General features: G+C 34.7%; 2 protein-coding genes across 2 annotated transcripts; one reads left to right on the top strand and one right to left on the bottom strand.

The window, feature by feature from the left end:
- Window positions 1-700: 700 nt before the first annotated feature.
- PUM24 (pumilio 24) lies at window positions 701-8,750 on the top strand. Its single transcript, XM_068607381.2, has 17 exons — window positions 701-1,032; window positions 1,234-1,287; window positions 1,761-1,822; window positions 1,947-2,028; window positions 2,131-2,254; window positions 2,328-2,411; window positions 3,199-3,313; window positions 3,961-4,111; window positions 4,209-4,322; window positions 4,416-4,487; window positions 5,969-6,019; window positions 6,097-6,147; window positions 6,321-6,428; window positions 6,511-6,705; window positions 7,740-7,814; window positions 7,903-8,150; window positions 8,258-8,750. Exons 1-17 carry the CDS (start codon window positions 838-840, stop codon window positions 8,388-8,390), a joined length of 1,914 nt encoding a protein of 637 aa, XP_068463482.1. The 5' UTR covers window positions 701-837; the 3' UTR covers window positions 8,391-8,750.
- Window positions 8,751-8,802: 52 nt separating this feature from the next.
- On the bottom strand, window positions 8,803-10,268 carry LOC137806977 (Chaperone DnaJ-domain superfamily protein). Its single transcript, XM_068607382.2, has 4 exons — window positions 9,892-10,268; window positions 9,754-9,805; window positions 9,596-9,663; window positions 8,803-9,427 (listed from the first exon to the last, which is right to left on the bottom strand). Exons 1-4 carry the CDS (start codon window positions 10,039-10,041, stop codon window positions 8,879-8,881), a joined length of 819 nt encoding a protein of 272 aa, XP_068463483.1. The 5' UTR covers window positions 10,042-10,268; the 3' UTR covers window positions 8,803-8,878.

Here is a 10,268-nt window from a genome sequence, read left to right as displayed (position 1 = left end):
ATCACATTTTTTTTTTGTCACAACCCCCAATTATATTCACATTAAAATCTTTAGGTGCCTTTGCTTTGCTTCCAAGATTCACAAAGATTGCACTAAGTTTGCTCTTAGAAGTCAAAGGTGCATTTTCACTGGGTACCTTCATTAAAAAAACTGTTGGTTCATATGATATTGAGACTAGGTAAATTTGGTTCATATGATATTGAGACTAGGTAAATTTCGAAATATCAGATGTGCATGTGCTCTTTGATGAGAATCACTTCTTTTCTATAATCATCCTCCTACTTCTATTTTTACCTTTATGCTTTTGAAATAAATATTATTTAAATTTTAAAGGATTATTATTAATATTTTTTCTTTATTTTCTTCATTTATTTTTATTTCAAAGTGATATATTTTTCTTAAATTTATATATCTCTAAACTTTATTCGTTTATAAATATAATCCACTTTTTAACTTTTCATCTAAATTGTCTTAAATTTTCAAATATTAATGCAAGATACTGAATTTTAGTCCATAAAAAGGGATTTTCGTAATATGCACACGATGCTATGCATAATTAAAAAAAATCAGAGATTTCTCAGAATCAAATAATAAAAATATTGAGCATAATTTATTTAAAATACAGAGATTGAAGTGTAAATTTACTAAAAATATTACTACGGTTTAAAGGACAAAAATGACATTTTAGCATAACGCTATCGAAAACATAAATCTCGATATATCTCAACATATGTGAAAATTTTGTATAAACCCTAGTAATCGTAAACCCGCGGGATCGCCTCCGAGCTTTAGGTGCCAGTGACTCAACGCGGCAAACGTAACCTCAGAGCTTGAGCAATGGCGGCGAAGAAGCAGGACGCCGGAAACACAAAAAAGAGAAAGCGACTCGATAACAAAACTCACGAATCTCCCTCTAAGTCCAAGACTTCCAATCTCGCTGTCTCAAAGAAGCACAAACCGCACTCTGTTGCCAAAGACAAGAAGCAGCAGATGCCTCCTCTTACTGGCCGAGAACGTCGTATTCATGCCAAGGTTTCTCTTCTTTATTGTAATAATTCGAAATAGCGTGTTGCAAATTTATGATTTCGATATGTGCCTGTAATGTGGATAATCATACTGGAATCGTTCAAGGAGTTTGTTCAATTTTTGGTTTGTTCTATGCTAGTTGATCAGCGAAAATTTTGTAGATTATTTGTTTTGATTGATTAGCTGAGAGAGTGTGTTTCATCTCAGGAACTTGCGGATGCCAGAAAAAAGAAGAGAAGGCGACATTATACTCTTGAACAAGTGAGAACATTCCTTTTCATATTTTAAAGTATTATGTCACTTGAACTTAGTGCTGTAACCATATTTCTAAATTGCGGTAGCTCATGGCGTGATATTATTGTATGATTCCAACTAATGGAAAGAAGAATTATACAGTTATTCTGATTTATTGGTTTATGTTTTATTCATTAGGCGGTATAAATTTTTATTTTATTTGAAGAGTTTGTGTAGTTTGCCAAATTTGCCACCATCAAACGGCTCTGATATTCTCCTACTATCCTACACTATCACACTTCAACAATTAGAATACAAGATTAATTTTACGTGATTAAAATTTATTCTGCAATTGCGGACTGTTGCAGCACACCAACAACATTGCGGTGCAACAGTTGTTATTGTCCGCAATTTAGAACCCTGGTTATAACTCAAGTTTCTTGCACATCTATTGCTGAGAATTCACAAGGTGTTATTTAATTTTGGTTAATTCTATACAGGAGCTTGCACGTCTATGGGAAAAAATGAGACGTCATGAAATTGCTAAAGAGGACAGAGCTAAGTATGTTCCTTTAAGAAAAAAATTAGGGACTGACATTTCATTGTCAATGGTATGCTAAGCGTTTTTGTTTTTCTTCTTGTTGTCCCTATTATGTCTTACTTCAGACTTTTTTTTATAATTGAAGGCTAGTTACAGAAGCTCTGCAAAAGATGAAGGGGAAGATTTCAGAGATTGTTGGCTCTCACATTTCATCTCGTGTTCTTCAGGTATATTTGTTGGTATATACTTTTTTTCAATTTTCTGTTTCACATAATTTTAGAAGAGCATGCAGTTTAAATAATTTGCTTTCTTTTTGTTTTAATTTAAAGACTTGTGTCAAGCATTGTTCTCAAGCTGAAAGGGATACAGTATTTGAAGAGCTTTCTCCACATTTTCTAAATCTAGCATACAATGCCTATGCTGTTCACTTAGTGAAGAAGATGCTCGACAACGGTATGGTCTATATGAAATATACGTAGTTATTTGTCAGTGTCATCTTTTCTTTTAATTGACTCTCCTTTTTCAGCCTCCAAGAAACAACTAGCAGGCTTTATCTCCACTCTCCATGGTCACGTTGCTCCTCTTCTTCGTCATATGGTTGGCTCAGTTGGTATGTAACTTTGGTTTGGGTAGTATTTTGCTTGCAGGTGTTCATGGTTTGGATCTGAATTGTTTAGGATTGCAGTTTTACTAACCATGGTTTTAAATAGCACACTATAGCAGTGTGGAGTGGCCCTTGCCTGCTACAGGGGTTGATGTACTGGAGAGGTTTAGTGCAGCAGCTGTAGCAGCGGAATAGCGACCATATTGGGCGCTAGAATGGTGCCATTTGTTGATTACAAAAAATACCTTAGAAATGAGACATCAGGACTTTTTTGGAGGGTTATTTTGGGATTTTAATTTCCAAAATTGAAATATATAGATGTAATAATAGTGATAATGGTAAAGAAGACTTGGATTTAGAAGATGATGACTGCTAATTGCAATCTAGGAAACTTTTATTTGACTTCTGTTGGTGTTTTCTTGTACATTTTGTTAAAACAACTGACTTTTTATTGTTAATTATAAAATGTTACTAATTTTTATTTTTTTTTATCTTTTTGAGAATTTCTATGTCTATAGTATATATTACATAAACTATAAATCTTTTTTAAATAGCAGCTGTTCTCCCATGTGCTATCTTGGTAAAGTGTTTTTGAAGCCAACCACTAGGTGCTCCAACCTGAAATTTAAAACGTTGCTACTAACAATGAGAGAAAATCCAATACTAGTTTTCCTCACTAATTTTCTGCTGATTTTCCATAACATGATATGAAATTGTTAATAATTTTAATATTCAGCTTTTAGCCAAAGTCAACTTTCCTGCAATAAGTTTTGTGTATCTACATGTGATGCAGTTGTAGAGCATGCTTATGAGTTAGCAAATGCTGCACAAAAGCAAGAACTGCTTTTGGAATTATACTCCACAGAACTTCAGTTGTTTAAGGATCTAGTGTCATTGAAAGAGAGCAGGTAAAGACTTAGTTGTTGGTAGTCTACAATTCAACATCACTATAAGTTATATTTAAAATAATTTTAAAAAATAATTACTGGAATCTGACATTGAAGGGGGTAGAATGCATAAGGACATATCCTACCTTTGCAAAAGTTACTTGGAAAAGATAGATGAACCTTCTGTTCCAACTTTTATTTATTTATTTGAGACCTGCTTATATTTGAATGCCTTTTGGGGTTTTTCTGGAAGCACCATGATTAGAGAAACCGGGGACTAAAATTTATTCAATATATAATTAGTTTCTGACTATTTTCTTGATATCCCACTACTTTGTGTTACACTGAATGATTTGAAATAAGTTTAATTTTGAATAAATTACTAGGGAAATATAGTCCATCTTTTTTTATCTCAACTTTCATTTAGATACTTGTAGATGAGTAAGTTCTTGTGAAATTTGTATTGGTATTTTTATTCTACGAAGCTGGCAATGTATATAAAACAATGATAAGGACAGTTTTCCTTGCAATGATTAGTTCTTTTCCTGCCAGAATTGATGTTAATTTCTTAATTTTACCGATTTTAATGGGATGTGTAAGAATTTAATATGGTGATTTATTTGTTTTTCTCTTGCTGGAGTTTTTCCTTAGCTTTTATTGTGTGTCAGATTATTAGATGTGATGTCCAAGTTGAAGCTACAGAAAGGTTCAGTTTTGCGACATATGACATCAGTGATTCAGCCAATTTTAGAGAAAGGGATAGTTGACCATTCTATCTTACATAGAGTCTTGCTGGAATATTTTAGCATTGCTGACAAGGTACCTCTCTTCCATTTCACCAATGTTTCTTCATGCCTTTTATTTTTGCAACAAATTTCACCTTGGGCAATAGTATCTAAATCAACTTCTTCAAAAGTCCTCTGTCACAGATATAATCCAACAGTTATCAAGTCCACTCATTGTTAGAATGATTGGTACGAGGGATGGAGCCAAAATTGGAATTCTGTGTGTAAAATATGGAAATGCTAAGGTTTGTCCAGCAACATCTTTCTTATCAATAGAAATGTTTAGAGTATTCTTTATGATAAACACCATATGATTGTTCTTTACACTCCATTTATAGGAAAGAAAGAAGATTATCAAAGGATTGAAGGGGCACGTAGACAAAACAGCTTATCATCAATATGGGTGCATGGTAAGTAATTCGACTGTGAGGCTATGCTTTTTTGTTAACCCAGCCTATTCATGATTTAGTTGTGCCTTTATCTGAGTCTAAATTATTCATGCTGGCGCCTCTCCCTGGGCACAGATAAAAGGGAAAAAATATTTGACCTGGTGACACAGTTCACCCTTAAATAGTTAAAAAATTCAGAAATAGCTGTGAATCATATGGACCTAAATCATTTAATAGGGATTTGTTTTTTCTAAACATCCAGGGTTCAGAAAGGTGTGCACGCTTGTATGAGTTTCCATGCTTGTTTAATGCACTGTTCTGAAATTTAAAACTGGATTTCTCTCAAACAATGGAGGCTATTTCTCTAAAAGTCGAAGAAAAACTCCCAAAATCCACTGGCCAAACACAACAGAGAAGTAAATGAAAGGAAGTTCTCATTTGGGATTTCCTGGAGAGTACAAACACCAGCCAATACTAAAATCACAAATTCTGAATAATTAAATACCTTTCCTCTTTCCCCTCCTCTAGAAATATTCCATAACTGTCTCTGTATTATTCTTCTGCCAAACATCCACTACTGACATCTGTACGTCATGTTAAGATCCCACTTCTTAATTTGCACAATCTCACTTTTATTATAGAAATATATTATTGTTGAAGAAGGTCACATCGACTGAGATAAAACCAAATTAGAGTTTATGCAAATCTTACCTTAAAAGTCAGATCTATGAAGTTAAATTAGATTTAAATTCCACTTTTTTTAAAATGACATCAGAGTCATTCAGACTCTATCCAAGTTAAGTTTGTTGGACCTCCTGTCACCGGTTATTAGGTTTCCCCTAGTCTCATGTTCAAGATGTACATTCCTAATCATTAGGGATGTGTTGGAGTCCATATTGACTGGAGATAAAGTCAAATTATAGTGAAGCCATTAGAAGCCAATTTTGTGAAGTTGAGCTAGACTTAAATTTCACTTTCTTAAGAATTATATTGAAAGAGTAGGATCTCATGCAGTGGTAATGTCACTGCAGAGAATCCATTCCCTTTTTTGTATATTAACCCCACTCTGCATGTGTGAATTCATCCTCGTGATTTTTGGCTTTCTCCTATCACTTATTTATCTGTCTCTCATGTTTCTTGGGTTGTCTTGAAGTGTATTGACTCAATAGTTACTTCTCATATGTAGTTGTTATCTGTAATTCTTACTTTAGAACTTGTTTTAGAGTGGCATATTTCCAAGTGTAATGTTAAGGATAAAAATCAGTCAGTTGTTCTCGGCTGGTAATGTTATATATATATATGGAAGAGAGAGGAGTACATTACAAGGGAAAGGTATACCCTATAACACTCAACCCCTTATGCTAGGTACGCATACCCAGAAAGCAGCTTTGTGTAAGCTGTATAGTACAATACCAATCATACTTTTAACACCAACTTTAGAAATCAGTGAAAAAGAATCATGTTTGCGCTCCTAACTTCTAGTTGTATAATCAATTTTACAGGTGCTGGTTTGCATTCTTTCAGTTGTCGATGACACAAAACTGATAACAAAGGTTTGTTTGGTTTTGTTATGATTCTGTTTTTCTCATGATTAGTAAATATTTCTAAGCGTTAAGCATTCATGATGCAGGAAATCATTCGTGGGTTTCAGTCAGTTCTAAAGGAGCTTGTTCTGGATAAGGTTTGTCCTACCGTACTTTACCTTTGATGTTTACAAGCATTATGAAGGAGAATTGAATATAGTTTTCATGAATTAATAGAAAACTTCTTAGAAATCCTTCTTATGCCTATGTATATGTTTATTGTGTTTTCTTGCTGTAATTCTGTTCTGTTGTTTACTTCTGAATTTTACAGAATGGAAGGCGACCCTTACTCCAATTATTACATCCTAATAGTTCACGCTATTTCAGTCCTGATGATCTTGCTACTCTTAGTTTATCTATACCTTCTCTGTCTCCGAAGGTTCATTTTTTAATCTATCTTTTCTGCTTTTTGTTACTTAGAAGCAGCTATATTTGTCACACTCTTCATTTGATGCTATCAGGATCAGTCAGGAGAGAGCTCTCTTACTGAAACTATCAAGGTTTCACTTGGTGACGAAGAATCCAAGGAAGACATGGCAGTGGATGAAGTTAATAAAGATAAGACTTCTGTGGATGATTCCGACCTGGCTGAGAGTGGGAAAAAAGACCCACTTGTTAGAAGGCAGGAATTATTGATCAAGAGTGGACTTGCAGATGTAGGTTGATTTGGTTTTCTTTTATATTTGATTTTTTACATGTTTAACCTGTGTTTTGTACTGATGCTTGTCTCTCCTTAATTTTTGTTCCTGATTTAATTCGGATAAAAGAAAGTTTCTTTACATATTCCTGTTTAAGACCAGGAGATTTAGAGAGAGAAAGCGATCTGTTGGAGAGAATCTAGTGAATGAAAAGGTCTTTTATTCAAGAGAAGGAATACTTAGGTTCTGCATATAATCCATACAATAGACTAGACGAATTTAATGCAGAGTGGACAATTAGGTCTTTTACTCAAGAAAATGAATAAAAAGGTTCTGCATGTAATATACAATGTCTACTCTTGATAGATTTAGTGCAGAGTGGACAATTTCTAGGTTAATATTGAGTGAAACTCCCTACACACATTTATAATGTCATACGTAAATATATTACTTAATCTCGTTATGATTATTTCCAACAATTTCTTTTATATCTTGCTCACATAAATCATATTACCTCTGATCCTTTTTAAGTTTCAACTTTCTTATCGATGTATATGTCATTTTAAAAGATCAAGACTATTATTAGTCAATTATACCCTTCACCTAATATTTAGTTGTTATACTACATTTATGATAAAATTAAAGTGGGGAGAAATTAATAATAATCAATGACAAATAAATCGATGAGTTAGATAAAGGTTGTAGTACACCCAACCTTAAAATACACTTAAAAAGGAACTTAGTACTGATTTTGATGATATCCAAATGCGGAACCTGGTGAATTATGATGTTGTGCTGAAAATGTTGTTTTATTGTAACTTGTTTTGCAGAGTCTTCTTGATGTGTATGTATTGAGAGAAATTAAAGTGGGGAGAAATTAATAATAATCAATGACAAATAAATCAATGAGTTAGATAAAGGTTGTAGTACACCCAACCTTAAAATACGCTTAAAAAGGAACTTAGTACTGATTTTGATGATAGGCAAATGCGGAACCTGGTGAGTTATGATGTTGTGCTGAAAATATTGTTTTATTGTAACTTGTTTTGCAGAGTCTTCTTGATGTATGTATTGAGAGCGTTGAAGAACTGCTACGGTCAAATTTTGGCAAGGAGATTTTGTATGAGGTAATAAAGAGGATGTTGATATTATAATCTCACCAGTTCAGTAAATTTTTACCAAGTATTGTCTTGTTAAATTCAATTGCACATGCAGGTTGCAACAGGGGGTTCTGATGGCATAATGCTCCCAACTTTGGATGATAAGATAAATTCTCTCCACAACGCAGTAGCTTCTCTTGCAGCAATGCCTAAACCAGCAGATTCACAAGAGGAGCATGTCCTTGAAAATTTCCATTCAAGTCGGACCATTAGAAAACTGATTTTGGATTGCCCCAACTTTGCTTCCACCTTATGGGAAAAGGCTTTTAAAGGGAAAAGTGAGTTATGGGCGCATGGCCATAGGTAAGTTTCATTTACTTTTTAGTTCAGATTTTAACCAATGAAATCAGGGTGCAAAGTATTGATTTCTTACGTCTTCTTTTTGTCATGTCATGTCAATATGGTTGCAGCTGCAAGATTGTTTCAGCATTTTTAGAATCACCAGATCTGAAAGTGCAAAAACTTGTAAAAAAAGAGCTACAGCCTTTAATTGACCGTGGAATTCTCAAGAACCCGAAGCATAAAGAACAAGAAAGCCAATAATTGTCTTGATGGAAAAGGGGACTATATCTCAAAGGGACAGGTGTGGCACAAGATCAGTAGCCAAGTTATGATGTGGAGGCAGTAACCATCTACTTTTTCTGAATTTGTAGAAAACAGTTAAAAGGCACAAACTAAATTTGATTGAGAAAGCTGATGTCGTGATTTTGACAACCAGGAGAAACAATGCTAGTTCATGGGAATTACTAGATGTGTAATGATCTACTTTTGCATATTTAATGCAGCAATTTTGCATCCCAGGTAGTGTTAACAGTCAGTGTATTGCAGTACATGTATGTGTTGTTACTGTGTTCAACTGTTTAATTTTATTTTAAAAGCTATGTCGCCTAATTTTTATTTCAATGCATTTTTTACGCTTGGGGGTTCGTAATGAGACGCATATATATCATGCCAATTTCAAACGAAATGCAAGTAATCCTTTAAAGAAGCGAGAGGCTGACAATCTCATTGCGTGAATTAAATATTTCTAGCTAACATTTTGACGGAACAAAAGCGAATTTGCCAGCAAACAAACTCCTAGATTGGACCTCAAAAACAGGGGAGGCATGCAGAGCACCTCCTTTTTCATTGTGATGCATACTATTTCTCTGCAAGTACCAAAAAGTTGAAGAATTCTTGTAAATATTGCTCCTCAGATGAGGGTACCCTTGGTACAGGTAATCCGACGGATCGAAAACAGGGGTTTCTTTCTCATATCTATGAAGCGACTTGCTTCTATGTAGAAAGCCAACCGGATTTTGGCGTGGAGATTCTTTCCTTGACATTGAATTTGTTCGCAAACAGTTCTCTATCACCTTAGCCTCGTCCATGAATCTTTCTCTCATTTCCCTAATATTTCTCCAAAGTTTAAAAGATCTTGACCTGGTGATGATGTGCCATGCCTTAAAACCTGATCCACCTGAATTGACAGGGGCATTGCTCGATGTATACGGAATTCTTCTGCACTCGATGCAGAAATGCTTATATCTCTCCACGTCAAAGTCTTTTCTCTTTGCTGCATTAGATAGACATGCATAGGCCTACAAGAAAAAGGGTGGCAGGGATGAGATTGTATTCCACCATGGGGTGTTGATAATACCTTCAAAGTTTAGAATCACCAGAAAATAAATGTTCATTGTTTCTGTGTTATGTTACCTGCAGGCTTAGCGGCTAAACAATTAAAAGGAAAAAAAACATCACAGAAATACCTCAGAAACGAGCTTGAAAGCAATTTCAGCCTTGGGGTGTTTATTCTTATCTGGATGAACTTGTAAGGCTACAGAAGGGAAAAAAGAGGCTCCTAATTATTCAGAAAAGAGAGAGAATGCCAGATTTCACAAAGCCATATATAACCAGTTAAACCTACCCAGTTTATGGTACCTCTTGCGAATGGCATTCACCCCTGCATTTTCTTCCACCTATGAGAACCCAATATGGAGAAACTTTGCATCATAAAAGGGAACCTATATACGGTTTGTTTCAACAAGAAAGGTAAAGAACTTACTCCAATAATGCAATACCAGTCAACGAATGTTGCGTTAGCTGGTTTTGAGAGAAATGTATGATGAGCACATACCACAGAACGCGTGGAAATGGAGCAAATCTCTAATACCAACTTGGACTTGGGGTCTGAGTCTTGTCCCATTCTCCCCATTTTGAGAGTGATATGATAGCGCGAATATTGGAAGTTGAGGACAAAACGCGAATAGGGGTTAGAAATAGTGAAGGTGGTTTCCTTTTGTTGGTTTTCGGAGGGCAGTAATAATAAACAGAGATGCGGAGATTAAGAAAAAATAGCAACCTTTGCGGAGGAGATATTTGACATTGGATCAGTTGGTGGGATCAGACGAGTTTAGAGATACGGAGAGGTTAACGTTATTC

The sequence above is a fragment of the Phaseolus vulgaris genome, chromosome 3 (genome assembly GCF_051622355.1).
Source record: "Phaseolus vulgaris cultivar YP4 chromosome 3, ASM5162235v1, whole genome shotgun sequence".
Taxonomy (NCBI): domain Eukaryota; kingdom Viridiplantae; phylum Streptophyta; class Magnoliopsida; order Fabales; family Fabaceae; genus Phaseolus; species Phaseolus vulgaris.
Note: the sequence above shows the minus strand (reverse complement) of the source record. Positions and strands in the feature narration are given on the sequence as shown.